Here is a 22,110-nt window from a genome sequence, read left to right as displayed (position 1 = left end):
TGATAACGGTATGAGGGTTAAACAAGGTAGTGAGCACATGTGAAAATGCTAAGACTGCTAAAAGCGACGTGATCTAGTGCAGTGGTTTTCAAATACTGTGTAGACTGTGGAAACATTGTTCAAGTTAAATTTCCCCAGAAGCCCAGTGTATGTAGAGTCATTAAAAACAGAGCTTCTAAAACAAAACAAAACCAGAGCACCTCCGCTTGATGAGGAGGGCAGAGCTCTATTCCCTCGGTGCCCCTACACTGTCAGGGCAGTTAAGGAGGCACCTCCAAGGAGCCGCGAGGACTCTGCAGGGGACAAATTGAAAAAGGACTCTGGTGAGTGGCGTGGCCAGTGGGTGAGAGGTTAGGACGCGGGGCTGGCCATCAGGTATGAGAAATACCCTCTCAGTAAAGTGGGCTTCAGTTTACTGATCCATTATATGCACAATGAATCCTGCCTTACACTTCTCATGGGGCTCTTATGGGGGTCACATGAGATACTGACTGTAAAAGTGGGCTGCAAAACATTTAAGATGCTACACAAATATAAGGGATATTTTCAAGACATGCTCATGCAAGCGAAGACGTTACGTGAAGGGTGGCAAGCAGCTGCATGCTGCGTCAGTGCTGGCTGGTGCCGTGCACCCTGCCGGAGAAGCAGGGGAAGGCTAGGAGGTAGGACCCGTGGCTGCAGTGCAGAGAGCAAGGGGGCAAACAGGAGCAGGACAGGAACCTGACTGGTCTATGCATCCCACCCGCCTTCCCATGCTGTTCATCTAGGACAGCAAGAACGGACAAACCTAGGGACACAGCCCCGCCCCTCCCCCCGCTTTGGCTCCTAGCGGGCCCCAGTGGCCCTGGCTTGCTCTGCCTTTTAAGCGAAGGGTCTTGCCCAAGCAACTGAAGTGTGTGGGGATCCCAGAGCACGGGGAGTCCGTCTGAGGGTGATGTGTGGCCATGCCAGGCCCATATCTCCAGGCCCAAGTGTGTATCTGGATGGCACAGGCTTTGGCGTGTGAGGGGCCTGCACTAAAGAGAGGCGAGAGCAGGACACAGGGGCTTTGGAGCAGACAGATGTGATTTCCAGTTCCATCTCCCCCTCATCAGTTACGTGTCCTTGGGCAAGTCGCTTCACTTCTCTGAGTCTGTACCCTCACCTGTAAAAGGAATAGGGACAGCACCTACTGTGTAGATGCTGCTGTGACTGAAAACTGTTTGCCTAATGCGTGGCAGGTGCTTGATGAATGCCAGCTCTGCTCTGCACCAGCACCATTCCTTGGAGGACCCCTAAGGCGGATCATAAACGCCAGCCCCAAACATTGTCTAATGACCTGTGGCTATTGCTCAAGGATGTCCAAAGGTCCGTCATTTCTGGATGGTACTCTGGGCAGTGAAACCAAAATTCTACCAGAGGCATTACTGCCCGGGAGCCCAGGGGGAGTTATGGGATGAATGGAACAAGGATGGGGTAGGGGGAGTTTGTGTTGATAAATAACTGTGAATTTAAGTTCCAAAAGTACACAAAGGAAACGGTCCCTGGTCACAGGCGGAATGAAAGCTTTGTTCTGAGGCCCTTGAGATGCTCTTAGCTGCACGGTCACCGTTAGCAATGGTGTCCTTACAGCAAAGTGATTTTAACCAGGAAACCCAGGAGGGGCCGTCAGAGGCCCTGGTGAGACAGGGTGACGCCCCAAGATCCCAGGAGGGACAGTGGCCCAGGTAGGTAGCTCTCACTCCTTCCCCCCGTACGCCAGTGAGGTTGAGCAGCTCCTCTGGGGCTGTGAGGGTGGAGGCTCTCCCCGCTTTGCCCTTTGCCATGGACACAGGCAGCACATAGAGCCTCTCAGGACCCATGACTTAGAGGGGCCCTAGGTTCAGAGTGAGAGGTCACTGTCTAGAAGCAGGCTTCCCCTTGAATGAGGGCCCTGGCAGTGACGTAGTCCCGCTAGTACCCTCTCCCACCCCTCCCCAGAAGCTGAGAAAAAAGGAGAAGTGGGGAGCAGGCAGGAAAAAGGGGGGAGGGAGAAGGAGCTGTCCTGTCTACAGAGCAGGCAGCTGGCATCCGAGACCCCCACTCTCCATGGGAACCCTCCCATTATCTCACTGTACCTGAGGGATGGAGCCTGTTGTCATTCCCCCAAAGAATCAAGCCTTGCTTAGCATTGCTGAGCCCACTTCTGCGAGCGATGGGCTGCTCCTTTGGTTTCTGCAAGAGCCCCATGCCAGGCCCATTGTCACTGGCTGACCACCCTCTGCCTCCCTCACGTGAGAGGCAGGCAGCATAGCATGGCTGGTTCAGAGTGCAGACCCTGCATCTGCCTCCACGTGCTGGCTGCCGCGTACTGGCTCTGTGGCCTTGGGTAAGTTAGTCAGTCTGTCGGTACCGTTTCTTCCTCTGAAAAGGGGGTGACAGCACCACTCTCACAGGGTCGTTAAGGACTGAGTTTGTCCACAGAAAGCACCTGGGAGAGTGCCTGGGCCTCAGCCTTCACTCAGCAGGCGACAGCACCCAGAGCTGCAACGGGGAGGAGGAGGGGGCAGCGGGGGAAGAGGCGCGGCTGGTGCGTGCTCACACGCGCAGGCACAGAAACTCCGTGCTGTCGACCCACTCACCCTGTCACACCCACCTTGGGTTTTTTCTTTTTCTGCACGAGGAAAGAAAACAGTACATGCAGATTAAGTGAGAAGCAAGTTTCCAGAGAATCCACTGGCCCTTGGCTTCCTGTGTCCTGGTTCTGAACTTGGGGTGGGTTCCGGGGCCTAGGAATCCAGGTCACACGGAGCCAAAAGGGGCCTGGAGGGCGAAGGGAGAGGAGGCTTCTCCAGCCCCGAGACCGGAGCTGCTGAGGAAAGGGAGGCTCTGCCTAATGTACCTTTTAATGGAGTTGATGACTAAAACACCGAAAAGGTAGCTAACCCAAACTGGCCCCAAAATGAATTTTGTTGGATTTATAGAGTTTGGGGTTTTGTTGTTATTGTTTTGTTTGTTTGTTTTTAAGCAAATAGTTAACATAGGGAGACTGGTTGGAAATCCAGGTTTGCAGCTTCTTTTGTAAAGTTAGGTCAGGCAGCCTGCATGGACCTGCCCCCTGTGGCACCCATCTGGGAGAGCAGCTGCTCGGCACCCTCCCGGACACCACGGGCGCCACCACGCCAGTCAGCCCTCCAACACAGGAGCCAGTGTCAGCTCCGAGCTGCAGGCCACTGTGGGGACACCAACACCCTACACCTGCTTGCTCTGCTCAGTTAGACGACATGCCAGCTCCCATGAGCTTTCAGGTTTGCAACTGCTGATAAACACTGTACATGCTGACCAACGTCCAGAGGCTAAGAATAGCACCAAGCGCATTAATACTAAAAACAACGTCTGCGATCATCCAGCAGGCACTTGGAGATCTGGCCCTGGGACAGGGTCAGGATTAGAACCACGGATGTCATGCCCCAGCTGACAGTTCAGCGGGGCTTTTGCTGTCTTCTAATTGGCCCAGGATACACCCACAGAGCACAAGGGACTACTTACTAACCAGGACCCAAAGCCCCAAGGCAGCCACAGACTCCTCAACACAAGGAGACCCCAATATACACTAAGTCGGTGCTAACTCTAGGCCTCACACCCGAGGGCCGGTCTCAGCATGGCGTCGGGGAGAGAGTGCATTCAGAGGCTCTGGCTGCGAGCCTGGCTTAACTTACTTAAGAGCTCTTTTAACTTCACTGAATCTCCACTTCCTTACTTGAAAACCAGGGTTAATAACCTTATTACATCTCAGAAACCTTGCGAGGATCAAGTGAGAGGACACCCGTGAGAAGTCCCCGGTGAAGTAGATAACCCACGAGTAACAACCACCATTTGAGTGCCCGTGCCGCGCCAGACACCTCACAGACATGATCTCGTTGATTCGAACCTGACAAAAGCCTGGCCAGGCAGCCATTTTAAAGAGTAGGACATGGACTTGGAGGGTTTATGTAATTGTCCGGGTACCGGGCCCAGGTTTGACGCTGACTGCAGAGCTGTGTCCTTTTTCTCTTTGTGAGCTTGTGCCTCATGATCCAGTATTAGCTGCTGCTCTTATCATCGCTTCCTGTGGCTTTGATCCCCTCCCCCCGTTTAATGGTTCAAACTGCCTCTCCCTCATAGGACTCTCTTCCCTGCTTCCCAGCCCCTGGACTGACGAAATGGCCCCGGGACCACAAGGCCCATCCATTCCATCTGGTCATGCCAAACAGAAGTGCAGTAAGACGGAGTGATCGCGGCACACGCCCCCGACTCCCGTCTCCCTCTGCTAATACCCACTCTCCCCTCTGCCGCCCAGCTGCCCCCTGGACCTTCCCGCATGTAGGAGCTAAACCACTCACCACTGGCCGGTCCACGGAGATTGTATTTTCAACATCCCTGTGAGGAACACAAACATGGGGGCTCGGTGTCACCAGGAGCAAGTAGGAAGCACAGAGAGGATTTGCTCAGGTCACATGACTTCTCAGAGCTAAGTCGGGACTGAGCTCAAGAGAAGCCCCGGCACTAACACCCCCCACCCCAGGAACCAGTGCCATGTAGGCGCCATCCCTGGCAGCCAAGGGCAGACACACGGGTTCTCACTGGCTTTGCCTAGAGCTCCCCAAACGCATGACCCAGCCACCTGCTCATAGACCTTCTGCTTCTTTCAGGGACAAAGACCAGAGTGGCAGGGCCCAGGAACACATCTGTGGTGGCCAAGAGGGCAGCATGTGGCCTTGCTGGCTTCCTTGGCTACCCTACCTAAACGTTCAGTCACCCCAACACCTCCTACTTTATTTTCTCTCCTTATCACTTACCAAACTCTAACACACACACTGAGTGGCCAGATTATTATGATCTCTGAATGCATAATAATCTGGCCACTCAGAGTGTGTGTGTGTGTGTGTGTGTGTGTGTGTGTGTGTGTGTGTATTAGAGGCCCGGTGCATGAATTCGTGCATGGGTGGGGTCCGGCCAGCCTGGCCAGGGGGAGGGGACATAGGCAGTTGGCTGGCCTGCCTGCTGGTCAAACTCCTGGTCGAGGGAACAATTTGCATATTAGCCTTTTATTATATAGGATATACACTGAGTGGCCAGATTATTATGCGTTCAGAGATCATAATGATCTGGCCACTCAGTGTGTGTGTGTGTGTGTGTGTATATTTTTTTTTCCTATACATTGTGGTCCTATGCTAGAATATTAATCTCCATGAGGGCAGAGATTTATTTCTGTTCAAGTCACTGCTCTATCCTCACTGTCTGTGGGATGACGGACTGACTAAAGGAATGAATGAATAGGGAAGATGTGGCCAGTGGCTCAGAAGCGGAGGAAGAGGTGCAGCCTGTGCCGGGACTCCTGGTGGACACAGGTCCAGCTGCCTCAAGCCTCCAGGCTCCGGGAAGGGCCAGGTGGGCCTGTAGGGGCAGGGTGGAAAGCGGGCTAGGACTCACTCAGAGAGGTTCCTCTTCTCAGAGAAGACCCGGAGGATGAATTCTCCCTCCTGGTGGGGCTCGTAGGTGGAGGGCACGATGACGTACTCGCTGGGAGGCAGGCGGAAGCGCTCGGACACCTCGCGCATGTTGATGTAGGTTTTGCTCCTGGCCTTGGAGGCGTTGTACAGGAAGAAGTCCTTCTGTAGGTGCTGCTTGTTCCCATGCATCTGCAGGAGAGAAGAGCCACCCTGAGCCCCTCGGAGGGAGGGATGCCCTGTCCTGCAACAGTCCCCTCCGGGGCTCTCTTCCCGCCTCCCTGGTCACCCAGTTCACAGTCAGCACCTGTCTACTTCCGATTCCCAAGGTCGCAAATAGCTCAGTGCCTCTGGAGCTCCCTACCCCGTTTCCTCTTCTTCTTCTGTTGTGATTCAGAAGGTCAAGTCTATCATACCCGCCCTCAGGGTCACTTACCAGAAGTGCTGCTGGTCAACTCCAATTGCCTCCAGGCCAGGGAAGGACCCCGGGAGGCAGGAGGGCCCTTAGCTGGGGTCTGAGGGAGGCAACTCCTCCATCCCAAAGAGGCAGTCCCCCTTAGAATGTGTCTGTGTGACTATGGGCGAGTGTGTGATTGTGTGAGTATGAATGTGCATGTGAGCAAGCGTGTGTATGAGTGTGAACAAGGGACTATGAGTGTGTGAAAGCATGTGTGTGACAGTCTCTGAGGGGAGGCCACAGCGTGAGGGTGGTAGTCAGGAGGTCAGGGCCCTGCTCTGGAGCTGAGGGACGCAGGCGAGGCCCTCTCCTATCAGAGTCCCGCCCACAAACCCCACCAGGAAGCTTCCCGAGGTGCCACAGACAGACACAGGCCCCAGGTAGTGCTGCCCACAGCTGCTGGCGCTGCCCCGTCTATACCTCTTTGGGAACCTTGAGGAGAAACAGAGAAAGAAGACACTCAGATTCTGAGGATCTCAGATCTGAATGGAGACGAAAAGCATGTCGGAAGGGAACACTAGCAACTGTAGAGCGAATACCTAAGTCTGACTCCCCATGGCCAGCCCCGGCCCCACCCTCCCTCCCCCACCCTGGTTTTATCCACTCCTTACAAACACATAAGCGGTTCTGACGCAGTGGGACTGATGCCCGGAGTTCTGAGGGTCGCTGAGTGTCAGGGAAGCGGAGGACCTCTCTGTAAGCCCTGAGAGCCTCCCCCCGAGAAGGTGTGTTTCTTGGGCTGAAGCTGGTCCTACCTCGTAAATGGCGAAGCCGATGGTGAAGAGGTTGGCCCCCAGCTTCCGGTCCTTCCGCCGGTTCTTCTGCATCAGGGCCACCAGGAAGCTGCAGATCACCTCTGAGTCCTCGGGGTCATCGTCCTCCTCCAGGAGCTTCAGGCGGTACTGCGGGTTGGTCCAGAACGTGTCTGGGCCCAGAAAGAAAACGTGCATTCAGATCTGCCTCTTGGAGAAAGGGCAGGGGGAAACGAGACAGAGGGAACCAGTTTGTCTCCCACCTCTAGGTGCTCAATAAATGTGAAGGAATGATCAGCATTGGTCTATTATGGGGGGTGTGGGGGGACTGGTAACCTATACTTTTTAAAAATATATATATTTTATTGATTTTTTACAGAGAGGAAGGGAGAGGGATAGAGAGCCAGAAACATCGATGAGAGAGAGACATCGATCAGCTGCCTCCTGCACACCCCCTACTGGGTATGTGCTCGCAACCAAGGTACATGCCCTTGACCGGAATCGAACCTGGGACCCTTGAGTCCGCAGGCCGATGCTCTATCCACTGAGCCAAACCGGTCAGGGCTGACCTATACTTTTTACAGATGGAGCTGCCCTGACTGGCTGTGTGCCTCCTCCTTCCTCTCTGCACTTCCGTTCTCAGTCTTTGCTGATGGCTTTGCTCGCCTGTCCCTTTAATGTCGCTGGTTCCTGGGATGTGGTCCTAGACCTGTTCTCTCAGCTCACTGTTGTGCCCCTAGGCCAGTGATGGCGAACCTACGACACGCGTGTCAGCACTGACACGCGTAGCCATTTCTGATGACACGCGGCCGCTGAGGCGGCCGCATGCCGAGGATGAAACATTTGCTGCTCCTGAGGATGAAACATTTGCGAAATAATGTTTTTTCCTCAAAGTGACACACTACCCGAGTTATGCTCAGTTTTTTGGCGAAGTTTGACACACCAAGCTCAAAAGGTTGCCCATCACTGTCCTAGGCTGTCCTATCCACTCTCACTTTCTCACTGCCCTCCACACACTAATGGTGCCTGAGCCATAGGTCCCAGCCTCCATCTCTCTTTGGACTCCTTCCTTCCCTTCCTTCTACAAATACATACTGAGTAGCACTCTGTCCATGCGTTCAGCTCTCTATACACATCTTCACTGGATATTGTACTCACACTTTCCATGTCCCAAACTAAACTCCCCTCCCTACAAGCCCACAATCAACCCCACCAAAAACAAATGACACACCCATGTTTTCCTCCTGTGTTTCTTATATATTGCAATACTGACACCATTTGCTCATGCCCCAAGCTGGGAATCTTGAAGTCCTTCATCATTCTTCCTTCCCCACATTACCCAGCCTCTTCTCCCCTGCGCCCTCTTCCCTGCACCTCTGCTGCCCCTGACTTGGCCTAGGAGTTCATTATTTCTGACTTGAACCATTGCAGTAGTTGCTCACTGGGCCCTCTAGTCCCATTCTCAGCAGTATGAGCGCAATGTATTGTATTATTCTGACACAACGTCCTGTTTAAATGTTGTTCCCAACCCCCTATGGCAAACTCCTCAGCATGGCAGTTCCCTTCCCAGTAAAATAGGAAGGGCTTCTTAAGATAATGTACGTCTGGGGCTTAGAAGCCCGGCAAATGCGAGTTAATATTATTCTCCCTGGAGCGTGTTCTGCTCGGACCCTCCCCCGGGCAGAGCTGCTCCCACCTGGGAAGTTGCGGCAGCCGCCAGCGGAGCAGCCCCTCACCCAGCGGCCCTCATTCACGGACACCGTCCAGGTCTGCAGCTGGTCGGACTCCAGGGCATCAGCTGTGAGGTTGCAGATCTCCAGCTTTGTGAAATGGTAGACGAAATCGTCGTAGGACATCCTGAGAGGGAGGAAGAAGAGAGAGACCCATATGGAGGCTTGGAAAGGTAAGATTCCTGGGCTGACACAGCCCAATAAAACGGTCCAGTAGAACTTGGTCACAGTCCCAGAAAGGACCCTGTCCACCCCTTTTTAGGGTAAACACCGCCCATTCCGGTGTATCCACCCCAAACGGTCATCTCTTTCAATAATGACTCAGACTCATGTGTCCTTCATGGGAGAGCTCGCAGCAACTCAGTTCTCCAAAAATGTACTGTGTGACCCTCACTGGGGCCCAGGCACCAGGCTGGTTATAAGAGAGAGTTAGGAAAGAACAATTAAGAAAACAATTTTGAGGGTGATGAGCATGACAAATAAATTCATTCCATTCCTAAGAAGACAAGGGGTTCCTGAAGAAAGTTCCCTGTCAGCTGAGACTTGGAAGGCTGAGTAGCAGTGATCCGTGTGAAGGTGAGGGCATTGGGTGAGCAGAGTCAGTAGAGCTTCCTAGACTCAGAAAACGGCTCTGCGAAGGCTGGGGAGCAAGTGTCTGGAGCAGCATGCATGGTGGAGGGGCACAGGTGAGGCAGGAGCCACGTGACGCTGGCCAGGCCCCAGGCTCAGGCATCACATTGACCTGGCCTGGTAGCTCCTCTCAGAACCTCATCCTTGCTGGGCCTCCAGCTGGAGGAGAACAGGGCCCAGATCTCCCAAGGGCTGGAATCTGACGGCCTCTGTCAGGGAATTGAGGTTTGGGATTTCAGCTCCTGCCCCATCCCGTACCCTTTGGGGTCCTCCTTGGTCCTGGACTCACCAGAACTCGCCTTCCTCAGCGACCTCGTGCTGCAGACGGGCCTTCTCATCTTTGTCCACAAAGCTCCAGTCCTTCCAACTGGAGGGAAAAATGGAAGAATTATGGACGGGAGAAAGGAAGGCTTGATGTGGGTTGTCATAGGAGGTACCAGAGAAATATGAAGAAATTCAAAGAGTAGCCCATCTCCAAATTGCAGCCAGTGTGAACCATCAACATGCAAATCTGGTGATCCCCTCACTGTAAAACCCAGTAATTGCTTTCCACCCGCCTCAGGATTAGAACCAAACTCCTTCAATGGGTTGGAAAGGGCTTGACCCTTCTCTGGCTGAATCTTTTACTCCTCTGCATACTTTAGAGCGAGGAGTTGGGCTCTGAAAATAAATAAACTTAGATTCCAATTTAATAATACCAGGACCAGCTCAGCTTCTGTTTTCTCAGCTGCAAAAGGGGAAGGATTGTATATCATCCACTCCCAGGGCTGCGATGAGCAGTGCGTGAAATAATGCACACAAACCTGGTAGAACAGTGCCTGTCCTCGGACAAGTGACTGTCTGAGTTACTAAGGGAAAGACCAGGCACGGAAGCACCTCCTGTCCCCTGCCAGCCCCGGAAACAGCCCAGTTTGTGTTTCTAAAGGCAGGGCAGTTTCGTACACTCTCTCCTGAAGAGGGAGGAAAAGAAGCACATTTGTACTTCAGCCACACTGAGGAGAATGAAACCAAACTGGGTTGACCCTGGGAAGGTAAGGGGTGAGGAAGTGCTTAGAAGCAGGGAATGCTGGAGGGGAAATGGAGAGTCCTGAGACCAGGAGGAGGGGTGCAGTGGGGAAGGGGGGGGGCTCCCTTTCAGCGACTGAGGGCTGAGGCCCCACGGTCAGCAGCCCCTGCAGTGGGGGCCTTGGCAGGAAGAGGGTTAAGGCTGGACACCAAGCTCCGAGGCTGAAGAACGCAGCGAGGGTCCCTATGGGTGACTTGGGCCAGTGGAGCAGACAGCTGATGGGGCACCAAGGTCCCAGAACACACAGCCTGGTTCTAATGCCACTCCTTCCGGGCAACCTTCTTGTACCTTCCGGTCCTGCCCAAGCTAGGAGAGGGGATCCCTCTTTGTGACCTTGCCATGGCACTTATCTCAATCATTGTTAGTGTTTGTCTTCCCGCTGGACCTTAAGGCCCACAGGGGTAGGGTCTGTGTCTCTGTGTTCATTTCTAAGTCCCTAGACAGTAGCCTGGGCCCCGGCATACACTCAGCCCCGAGGAAGTGAGGCTTTGTCACAAGGATGAGTGAAAGAAACACGAGACAAGGACCAGCTCCTTATCACAGTCTCTTGAGGGAGGAATAGCCCCAGGCTTACCCCCGTGCCTGCTATTCAGTAGGTGCTCACTGAATACTTGCTAAGTCCATGAGTGGCTGAATGAACCAGTAATGGTGCCTGGGATGAGAGGTAAGTTGAGGTAAGCACAGGGGCTGGAGGAAGGGCCTGGCTGTGGTCCTCCTCCGCGGCTGAGCCCTGCTCTCCCCCTATTGGGAACAACAGGAGCACAGGGAACTGCCCCCCATTCCGTAAGACAGTCAGGACCCAGTGGGTGGGGTGGGGCCATAAAGGCTTTGCACATGCTCTGGAGCTTTTATCACAAATTTCCCGTTTGTCAATTTTGCTGCCCCGAGTCTATTGCTCTTTAGTGAAAAGCAGTAGAGTTATTTCAAAGGGCCTGTGCACCTTCTGTGGGGACGGTGAGGGAGAGGGGACCTTAGCACTGGCTAAGCGCTCTCCAGACACGATCACTTCTCCTCCCAACAGCCCCTGGGGGAGTGCCAACATGATTCCCATTTTACAGATGAGGCAGCAGGGACTCTGAGAAGGGGAGTCACTTGTCTAGTCTAGAGCCCGCATTGAGACTCCCTCCTACCGGGACCTAGCTCACGCGTTCTAGATCTTTCCTTTCCAACCAATGGCCACCAGCAAGCTCTCTGGCTCCCAGGCTCCCCTGGCTCCTCGCCAGGCCCTTCTCTGGAGCCCACATCCTCGCTTCTCTTCTGCGGATCACTGGTTTTGAAGGTAATTATACTTTATTTTTTATTATTTTAAAAAATCCTCACCGAGCACGTGTTTTTATTGATTTTTTTTTTTTTGAGAGAGAGAGGAAAGGTGGGGGGGGGGGGAGAGAAAAGCATCAATTGGTTGCTCCCTTGCCCCCCCACCACATGCCCCAACTAAGGATCAAACCCAAAACCTAGGTATGTGCCCTGACGGGAAATTGAACCCACCACCTTTTGGTGCACAGGATGACACTCCAACCAACCGAGCCAGAGCGGAAGGTAATTTTAGACCAAACGTTTGTGGTACTCTTCTGGCTTTGTACCCAGCCCAGCCCTGTCCCAGGCCTATTGTCCCTACTCCTGGAGTCCCCGCACCTACCCATCACTCCAGGAGCCCGTCCACTCCACCTGGCCCCAGGGGTTCCGCAGCCGCACCAGCTTCACCTTCTCATCCTTGAACATGGTCTTGGGCAAAAGAGAAAAAGCTCTCACGCTCTGGAGTCTTTCTGGAAAGGCGGTCTCCTGTTTTGCCCTGAGGGCTGGGGTGGGATGGGGAGAGAATCCCATAGGGGGCTGTCCTGCGGGTCCTGGTCAAGGAGACTGGAATGGCCGGGTGAGGGGTCAGGACCTTGGGACTGAGTCCTCGGCAGTCGGGCTTAGCCATCGCCTCACAGCTCAGAAGGGACTTCCCCGGTGAACATCTGGCTCTTACGAGCTTTGGGGGAGGAGGCAGGGCATACACCGTAGGGCCCTGCTAGCACATTCGGTGTCTTTGTGTGAAGTAGGAAAAATGCCCCTCCTGGCTGGGGAACTACAGACAAATGTCCCCTCCAGATGGACCAATCAGAGAAAGGTGCCCTGCCTCCAGTCCGCGGTGAGTGCTGCCCCAGATGAGGGCCCGCTCGGTCCAGCCCTGTGCACAGGGCACAGCCTGACCAAATACGCACAACCAGTCTGACCAGGATCCTGTCTCTGATGCAGTAAAGGCTAGTACAGGCCAGACGTTCCCGGAGCAACGCCCTGTAACTCTTTGGCCGTGGAAGAACAGGAAGCATGAGAACCCATGAAATCAACGTCATAAAACCGAAGTGATTTCTCTTTGGAAACGTGGGGGGAAATGGCTGTCTTTAGCACCAAAGACAATGATAAACTGAGCGCCATCTAGTGGCAAGATCCTGCGAGTGCCCATGGTCCCCTCCAGCCCCAGGCATTTGGCTTGAGCCCTGAGCGCATCCCCTGATTGGGAGAAGGCAAGCTCTGTAGCTGCAAAGGGACACAGAGAGCTAAGTCCTGACTGCAGGAGCTTAATCCGAGTGGCTCTTCACCCATCCCACCCGCTTTGCCAAGCTCACCTCCTCCAGCCCAGTGACGGAGTAGGCATGTCCTCTGACGAGCCCACAAGCCATCCTTGTCTCATACTGAACCGGGACAATCGTCTGTGGAGCGAAATCCAGACGGCCTGTCAGGGGTTGGGAAGCAAACGTTCTGCCGCCCGAGACAGAGTTCACACGGTTCATTTCCTGGGTTTGGGGAGGATGAGCCCTCCTCCACGCCCTGAGAGTGTGCCTCTGGCCATGAGAAGACTCTTAAATATTATAGGAGACACATTAAGAGTATAAAACTAAGTTAAAAAAAAATCATGTTGCAAAGAGGTACATACAGTATGATAACATTAAAAAATAAAAATTTAGATTAAGTGTACGCATAGAGAAAATCTTGGGAGGACATATGCCAAATGCCAATTAAGAGTTATTACCTTTAGATGGGGAAAGATGGGTTAGTTTTTCTTCTGCTTTACTATATGGCGCGATATTCCTCAGTGGGCATGTATTAATTCTGAAAGTACTAGAATATAAGCTCTACGAGGGGAGAAACTCTGCTTCGTTCACTAGGACAGTGAACAAAGAGGAGAGAATTTTCTTTGTTTGCTGGTAGAGTACCTGGCACCTAGTAGGAGCTCAGTAACTCTGTGTGGAATGAGTAAATGAATGAATTAGAAGAGGAGAACCCGACCGGCATGGCTCAGTGGTTCAGTGTCGACCTGTGACCCAGGAGATCACAGTTCCATTCCCCGGTCAGGGCACATGCCTGGGTTGCTGGCTCGATTCCCAGTAGGGGGCATGCAGGAGGCAGCCAATCAATGATCCTCTCTCATCACTGATGTTTATATCTCACTCTCTCTCTCCCCTTTCTCTCTGAAATCAATTAAAAATATTTTTAAAAAAGAAAGAGAGACATTTTAATACAAGAAGTCTCTCTTGTATTTCTTCCTGTTAATTTACCAGAGAAACTGCCTGGACCATGGAGAAGGGGCTCCCATAGAGATCCCTTCCAAATCCTGTCTCTCCCACCCTCAAGAGCCTTGGAGCAGGCACATTTTTCCAACTCAGACCCTTGGAAGGCCCCAGGTGGGGGCCTGTGTGTGCGGCACTGGCTGGGGGAGAGTGACACCAACAGGGCCAGTCATGCAGGTTAGAGGGTGGTTATTCCCGACGTTTGGAGGTGTACACACCCGGGTCGGTCTGTCATCTGAGCCCGTGGGGCCGAGCAGCGAGTTATCCATATTCCTCACCATCCGTGCAATCAACTCCCCCATTTTCAGCCCAGAAGGAGAGGTTCCATAGGTCATGTTTGTGCCATCCTGGGGCCCCATGGGGAGGGCAGGGGGCAGTCCAGGAGGAGAACAAAGGAGGGTGATAACAAGGGAAGGAGACGGGAGGAAGGGAGGAGACAGACAAAGGAAGAGAGGAGAGAGAAACAGCATGAATGGAGAAAAGACGGAGAAAAGTGATACAGGAAGAAAATGTTCATCTATGGGGGTCTTATGCTAGCTGATCTCCCCAACCTTTCCTATCCATGCGAGTGTTGGGAGAGGAAGGCACAGTAATTCATCTCGGGCCTCTTCCTCAGCAATGGAAAGCGCCAGGACTAGTTTACACGGAGCAGCCAGGCAGGCGTGTCTCCTGGCACCCAGTAGGCCTGGCCAGTCTGCCATCTCCTCACCCTTGACTCTGGTCTCAGTTCAAACACTTCGTTACACTGCGGGCTGAGCTTCTCCCGGATTACAGCACAGAGCCCAGGCCCCACGTGAGAGTGGCGATCGAAGCCCAATGACGGAGAGGCTTTCTTAGGGCACCCGTGGGCTCAGGTCCACCGCCAAGCATGTGGCCAGCTTCATGGGGGCATGTGGGGACTGAGCAGTTCCCACCACAGCGGCCCACACGGATACAGGCCTCTGGACCTGTTCCCAATATTCCAGAGCTTGATATGTCCTTGTCCTATCTCCTTATTGAAAACGCCCAAGGACCCCTCTACCTTGAGAAATTCCCAGTTTTCAAAGTTGAGAGCCAGTTCCTGCTTCCTAAAGCAAAACATTCGCCGGTCCCAGAGGAGAACCCTATGCTGCCAGTCATCGGGTCAGGCTTTCCGATATGTGGCTGCTCCCTGCCCTGCACCCCACACCCCAGACTTACATCAATGGAGCAGCCCATGAGGGAGCCTCTCTCGATGGCTTTCTTCATGATCTTGTACATGTCTCTGGGAGCATCCTTAATCTCAAAAAACTCTGTGACCCCTCCCGTGAAGTCCTCCATGGCCTCTGTAGTGTTCCCACCTTTCAGAGCTTCGTAGGAACCATGCAGCCTTGGAGAGAGGATGAAGACCAATCTGGGGTCACAGGGCTCCAGGAAACATAACCCAGGCAACACTGCCACCAGAACTTTACTCTTGTGTCCTGTGATGTTCTCGTATCAATTCTCCAACAACCCTCTAGGCTAATGGACCGGTACTATGATTGCCTTTCTTCTCAGAGGAGAAACTGAGCTCCAGAGGCTAAGGGACTCACCCAAGGCCACAGGGAGCCAGAGCACTGGGACCGGAAACTAGCTATTCCCACTCCCCGATAGCTCTCTCTCCATCATATCCCTGAACCCTGAGGTAGGGCTTCATTAAAGCCACCCGTAGCTGGGGTGGGCCTTCCAAGTTGAGCGACAATAGGGCTTTATTAATATACTGCAAGCTCATGAGGTTGAGCCAAGCAAGACCCTGGGATCTGAGCTCCAGAAATATAATGCTTGGATCGAGGACTTGTAACGCCCCTGCAAAGACAGACACTTGCCTCCAGTTAAGGGACAGCTAAAGCTTTCCTATGCATGTCATCATTTCTGTTCTTAAACATAATCTTTTGAGTTAGAGCTGTTTCTGCCTGGACTTGATCTTCTCTGACTTTGGGTCACTGTTGAACACACACACACACACACATGCACACACGCACAGATATGCGTGCCCCCTCTCTTGAGTGAGAGCTTGGCTGGGTTTCGCAGCCCACCTCCTCACTTCTAGACTTGCCTCCCATTCGAAAGTGTGGCCTTACTTCGCATAAGCCTTCTCCAGCAGAGCGCTCCAAAACTCATTGCGGTGGTTGGATTTGGTGAAAACCAGCTGATCGTTGTAGGTTGGCAGGCAGTCATCAATAACCACGTCCACCCAGTCTCCATAGCGCCAGAACTGCACAGAAGCAGCAAGCTCAGATTACCACTGGGAAATGTGTCTTGCCCAACATTCCTTAGGGGCACCGGGTTCCTCTGACCCCAAAGCAGTCCCATTTCCTCAGCTCTGCATCTTGGCGCTTGTTCATACTATTCTGGGTTTGGGATGTGAATCTTTTTCCAAGTGGACTGTGAGCTCTTTGAGGGCAGGAAGTAGTTACAAACCACTTTGTCTCTTCCACAGAGTCCAGCCCAGGACTGGGGAGCATAGGGGCTCCACGAATATCTGAGGACTTGGAATTTTCATTCTCCAGCTCAGTAAGTCTGGGGTGGGACCTAGGTATCAGCATCTTTAGGTATCTCAGCTGATTCTAATATGCAGCCAGGGTTGAGAGCTACTGGTTTAGATGAAGGTGATGTATTGATTTATGTATTTCTTGATGGCAAACAAGGTAGAGATTGCTGCTGAAGAAGAGAATTAACATGGAAGAAAATGTGCCCAGAACATACTTTGACTGAAGCAGGAAAATTGTCCAATAATTGCAATTCTGGATGTTGTTCTTTTTTGAACAATTCTGTTTTAATTGAAGAAACTCAAATGTAGTTTATTTTTCTTCTAATGACATCTGCCGCCCCCGCCCCCCACTTATTGACAAGAGGACAAAAATCTATTTGGTGTTTGGATTTATGTCCCTTTAGATATCAGACCCTTTAAATATCAGTGGGAAACTAGCAGCTCGATGGCACAGGGAAAAAACAAAATTCAGGGCCTGGCTGCCTCCCCTGGTGCCAGGACGCAGCAGGACGCTGACCCTGAACCTGAAGAGACTTTTCTGAGGCCTTTAGTCCTGAGGTGCAGGATCAGCAGATACCTCAACCAATGATTTAGGTCCGTCGAGATGTTTGGAGCCATTAGGGCCCGAGACAGATGGATGCGTCAGAACCCTGGTATCTGCTAGACCCACAGGTAGAACTCACTCTGTTGGGGGCCAGCACCAGATTTGGCTCTATGCCAGGACAAGCTGGATCCAGAAAATGCCCAGTGGCTGAATTGATTCTGGAACTCAGACTCATTTCTGGGCCAAACCAGAGACCTAGTCCCCAGATTAACCAGACTTTCCTTCCAGAGCCTAGGAGAGGTGAGTGATAGCCTTGGTGTAGATCTGCCTTAAATGGAAACAAGGAAACAGAAGCCACCGTTGTGGATGGGGCCTCCTTTAAGGATCCTCCATGCTAATATCTCAGGGGCCTGCTTGAGAAGGGCCGTGGGTAATGACAGAGCAGCCAGCCAGCTGGAGAAGCAAAAATAGACCCGGAGTCCAGCAAACAGGATGTCTTCCTGCTCTTCTGGGGCATAGCTGAAGGTGTGTGAGGGGGTGTGTGAAGGGCAGAAATAAACAACTGCTTCCTCACAGGCTTGAGGCCTGAAGGGGCTCACTGTCCACAGCCTCGGCTGGGAGGGCAGGTGAAACCTTTCTGGAGCCACTGGAAAGACAAGGCCGGGAGACTAGTGGCGAGCGAACTGCAGCTGGCCACTCCCATGACCTCACCTGGAAGTGGAAGATCCCTGCATAGTTTTCGATGAAACTCTGATCATGGGGTATGACACGGAAAAGCAGGTGCTCGTGGAGGGTCAGACAAGCAATGGCGGCGAGAAACCAGCAGTCCCCTGCAGGCAAACACAAGGCACAGGTCAAAGGAGGGGCCGTACCTCCCGGCACGCTGCTCCACTTCTCCGAAGAGCACAGTTCAAGTGGTGCTCGCTGTCCTGCCTCCAGACCTGACCTCCAGAGGTGCCAGCCAGAGAAGGAGTCCGACAGCAGTCCCCTGACAATGCGATCAATAGGGCAAATCACCCTCCCGAGTGGTTTTCCTGGAAGCTGTAGGCAATTCCTCCAACTGCAAAATTAGCTCATTTCCTTTTTGGACCTCCGTGTAAGCAGGGCAGTAGGTCATAATTGGGCCGTTCTTCAGAACACCTGTAGGAACTCCGCCCTGCCCGTATCTTTGCAATGTGAGTCCATTTCCCCCTCTGACCTCAGTGGAGACTGAGCATCTGAGAGTCACCAGTCAAGCGGGTTTGTGTTGTAAGGAGTCTGTAGGGGGCGCTAAGGCATTGCCGGCAATGGAATGAGATGGGGACATTTTCTTACTCCCTGAACTTCCTTTCTGGAAGGGTACTATATGTAGTCAGAGGCGACACTTTGCTGTGTGTGTGTGTGTGTGTGTGAGAGAGAGAGAGAGAGAGAGAGAGAGAGAGAGAGAGAGAGAGAGAGAGAGAGAGAGAGAGGCATGCCTGGTACACAGGCAGTCACAGAACTGCTTCCGGGGAGGATGGGTTCCGTCATGAAGGACACTATTTTGCTGTGTGGGATGTGACAGCGGGTTTGAGGCAGCAGCCCCCTCCCCGCGGTGCCCCCTGAAGCAGCCAGCCTTTCCCCTGAAACAGTGTATTGGTTGGAAGGCCCGGATTCCTAGCTTCCTGGGCCCACAGGCAGCTTTCCTCGGGGGCAGGAACCTAGTCACCAAAACCTCCTCAGCCTCTCCTTCTGGGACCGACTTAGTCATATTGCTTTCATTTGGTCGGTGCCCCTTACCCTCAAGTTTTAAATTGTATCTGTGGATAGTTTCTGCAACTTTACTTCACAGAGCTCTCCCGCAGCTGCACCAAGGATGATAGTTCCTGAATGAGAGGCAGAGAGAGGGGGCAGTCTGATGGAACAGCCACGATAACTAGCCAGAGAGGAGATCGGATGCTCATCCACAGGGCAAATGTCTTTGTTGAAAGATTTAAAAAAAATTTTTTTTAATTGATTTACAAGACCGAAAGGGGGCGGGGAAGAGAGAGAGAGAGAGAAAGAGAGAGAGAGAGAGAGAGAGAGAGAGAGAGAGAGAGAGAGAGAGAGAGAGGAGAGAGAAATCAGTTTGTTGTTCTATTTATTTTTGCATGCATTGGTTGCTCTTGTAAGTGCCTTGACCGTAGATCGAACCTGCAACCTTGGTGTATTGGGACAACACTAACCAACTGAACTACCTGGCCAGGGCTGAAAGGTTCTTTTAATATGGAGCTATTGTTCTGGGGCAATTTAAACGAGAGTTCCAGCTACAAGTGCTCTTTTTGGTAATGTGTTTTGTGTGTATATATAGATTCCATGCTCCCAAGGGCCATGCTTGGTACGCAGACAGTTTCAGAGCTGTCTTTTAAGGAAGATGGGAACAGTCAAAAGCAGGGCTTTGTCTTGCTGAGTGGGATGTGTGGCTGTTCGTGAGACTCTAGAAGGGAGGCTGTGGAATGAGGTCTACTTCCTGTGACCCATGGCAGAGAACAAGAAATGTGGGAGGAACAGAAATTAAATGAAGCAATCACCAGCACATAAAATAATATAAAAACCTGCTCCCAAAATCCATTAAAAATAAAAACAGATTACATCCCTTTATTTCCTATAAAGGGACCACACCTTTTTAACTACCCCTTGATTGTTCGGCTGGATATGACCTGAGGGACCTTCCTACCTAATTCTCCTTGACAGATGTCAGTTCTGTTGGCTCCACCAATGATAAATCGGGGATTCTCGCAAATTTCCTGTGAAACGAAAAGGAAAGAATAACAGCAGTTGTAGCTTTTAAAAAATATATGTATATCTTTATTGATTTCAGAGAGGAAAGGAGAGGGGAGAGAGAGATAGAAACATCAATGATGAGAGAGAATCATTGATTGGCTACCTCCTGCACATCCCAGGGGGATTGAGTCCGAAACCCAGGCATGTGCCCTTGACCAGAATCGAACCCAGGACCCTTTTGTCTTCGGGCTGATGCTCTATCCACTGAGCCAAACCAGCTAGGGCTGTAGCTATTCTTTATTGAGGTCCATTATGTGGTACCAGCATTGTGTGTCAGGAGTATTACACATGCCACTAGTTTAAGCTTCCAAAAACATCCTGTGAATTAGATACCATCATTCTTATTTTTCAGGTAAGGAAACCAAGGCACAGAGATGGTAAGAAACTTGCCCAAGGACACACAGCCAGTAAGTGGTAGAAGCCGAAAGCATGCCGCCTTTTCCCATTGTTCCACACTGCTCCCTCCTCACACGGACATGCTGTCTTATTAAGGATGCCCCACAGAGGGCAGTGTCTTTACTGTCACATCTTTGGCAAAGGGACAAGAGAAAGTATGGCTCTTGTTTTGTTTCATTTTGTTCTATGACAGGAAAAAAGGGCCGGAGGGAAAATAAGGATCTTTCTCCCAAGATGTGGTAACACATATTTAGAGCCAGCAAATGTCCCAGGGCCCACAGGACTTGGGAACTGAGGAGAGCAGAGAGTGAATATGGCGTGTGCCTCAAAAGCCTCCACTTCTGTTGGGGGGGCGCACTCCTTTATTTAAATAAATCCAGCATGGCACCTCTGCCCCCAGCAGTTATGTGTGGCCCAATAGAGGCCAACAGAAGGAGCTTTAATTTTTGTTTGGCTGTGTCTTGTGCTTTTTCTTTTTACTTTTAAAATTTTGCAGTAATTTGTAGATTCTGTGTTTTGGTTTTAACACCATTCTTCACAGCTTCAAGAAGCTTGCTATCCCTGTGACACAGGCCTCTCTCCCTCCTTTCCCCCTCCCCGCCTTCCCTGTCCCTCTCCCTCTCAGAAAAGGCAATACAGCCAAGTAAGCTGATGCTCTCTGCACTCAGGGATCTGTCCCTCCTACTAGATGGAAAGTCCTGCTTAGACCACATCACACACACCTCCCAACTGAAACTCTTAATGCAATGGAAGGATGAACCAAAGCCAATAATCTTTAAAAGGTTACATATAGGAGGAGGGAGGGAATAAAGTTATAGGAATACAGATGGAAGTAAAACTCTGAATATAACTGTTTGAAAAAAGTTTGACTTAGGAATCATGTAAATTTTTACAGAATTAAAAGTCAAAATGTAAGAAAAGATAACTTTAAAAAGCAATCTGTAACAGCTGAAAGCAACGTGAAGCAAAAGAACCCAACTGCATATCAAGCTGATGACATGACTACACACAAAAAAGGAGTGAGTTCAAGTGACGTAAAAGAAAACATTTTGGCTGTTTATCCCTTTGGGTTAGATCCTAAGGTCAAACCCAAAACCATAACAACATAAACCATAAGAAACAATAATAACATAAACCACAGGAAATAATATATTGTTATACTTCACAACTTTGGTATGTATATTATAGGATAAAGTAAATAAGAACTTACGGTAATGAGTTAGGAACCAAGATTTGTTTTAGTGTAAAAAAAATATGTACAATTATAAAATTGAATAACTTCAGTAACCATCTTGAAGTGTTAAAGTTGAATTGAATATATCTCATGATTTATTTTTGTCTCTTTAAAAAACATTTCCTATCTTTCTTCACTAAAAACAAACAAACAAAACTAGAAGCAATAACAGTCTGGTAGTAAAGAGATCATCAATATCACCATCGTGGTCTTTAAAAACCACACAAAAAATGTAAAACTCTATATGTAGAGTGATTATTATTTAAAACCAAAGAAGAAAGAAAATGACATAGGTCAGAAATGTGGAGCTACATAAAGAAAGGAAAAGCATCAGAGAAGGAATAAAGTCAGGTAAAATAAAACAGTCATCTTTTCTTATTCTTTTTAAAAAATATATATATTTTATTGATTTTTACAGAGAGGAAGAGAGAGGGATAGAGAGTTAGAAACATCAATGAGAGAGAATCATCGATCAGCTGCCTCCTGCACACCCCCTACTGGGGATGTGCCCGCAACCAAGGTACATGCCCTTGACCGGGTTCAAACCTGGGACCCTTCAGTCCGCAGGCCGATGCTCCATCCACTGAGCCAAACCGGTTTTGGCATCTTTTCTTATTCTTAATCTAAAGATAACTTTGTTTAAAGTAATAATAGTAACAATGTGTTGAGTAATTATAGCATATGAATAAGGTAAAAGAATGATAGTAATGTCATAAGGGAAGGAAGGGAAGGATGGAACATTTTCTATTATAAGATACTAGACTACATATATAATGGTGTAGTGTTATTTGAAGGTTGAATTAGATTAGTTGTAAATGTATATTGGAAACTCTAACCATTAACATATTTGTAAAAAAGAACTATAATTGATATACGCGAGAGAGGAGATCAAATGGAATCGTATAGAATACTCAATTAAAGCAGAGAAGGCAGGAAAGGGGAGAAACAACGAACAATTGCCACAAACAGAAAACAGTTACAAACATGGGAGATACTAATCCAACTATATGATAATAACTTAAATGTTAATG

At 50.8% G+C, this 22,110-nt stretch overlaps 2 protein-coding genes across 5 annotated transcripts in view; both read right to left on the bottom strand.

Moving 5' to 3' along the window:
* The window catches only part of CAPN3 (calpain 3), a gene marked incomplete at its 5' end in the record, with an annotated part of 45,036 nt that overhangs the window by 4,379 nt on the left and 18,547 nt on the right, over positions 1-22,110 (bottom strand). For 2 of the 4 annotated variants that reach the window (XM_079768889.1, XM_079768890.1), the window contains 11 exons: positions 4,341-4,377; positions 5,431-5,639; positions 6,660-6,829; positions 8,353-8,513; positions 9,306-9,383; positions 11,722-11,807; positions 12,695-12,778; positions 14,816-14,984; positions 15,715-15,848; positions 17,380-17,498; positions 19,343-19,412. In XM_079768889.1, coding sequence (XP_079625015.1) covers positions 4,341-4,377; positions 5,431-5,639; positions 6,660-6,829; positions 8,353-8,513; positions 9,306-9,383; positions 11,722-11,807; positions 12,695-12,778; positions 14,816-14,984; positions 15,715-15,848; positions 17,380-17,498; positions 19,343-19,412 — 1,317 coding nt within the window. Of the gene's footprint in view, positions 1-2,614; positions 2,633-4,340; positions 4,378-5,430; positions 5,640-6,659; positions 6,830-8,352; positions 8,514-9,305; positions 9,384-11,721; positions 11,808-12,694; positions 12,779-13,854; positions 13,984-14,815; positions 14,985-15,714; positions 15,849-17,379; positions 17,499-19,342; positions 19,413-22,110 lie in introns of all 4 variants that reach the window. The other 2 variants (XM_079768888.1, XM_079768887.1) reach the window with 2 other exon arrangements.
* Positions 1-22,110, bottom strand: part of SNAP23 (synaptosome associated protein 23) — a 143,782-nt gene that overhangs the window by 112,368 nt on the left and 9,304 nt on the right. The window lies entirely within an intron of this gene.

This window comes from Cnephaeus nilssonii, assembly GCF_951640355.1.
Source record: "Cnephaeus nilssonii genome assembly, chromosome: 4".
Taxonomy (NCBI): domain Eukaryota; kingdom Metazoa; phylum Chordata; class Mammalia; order Chiroptera; family Vespertilionidae; genus Cnephaeus; species Cnephaeus nilssonii.
This window is presented reverse-complemented; position numbering and strand designations above follow the sequence as displayed.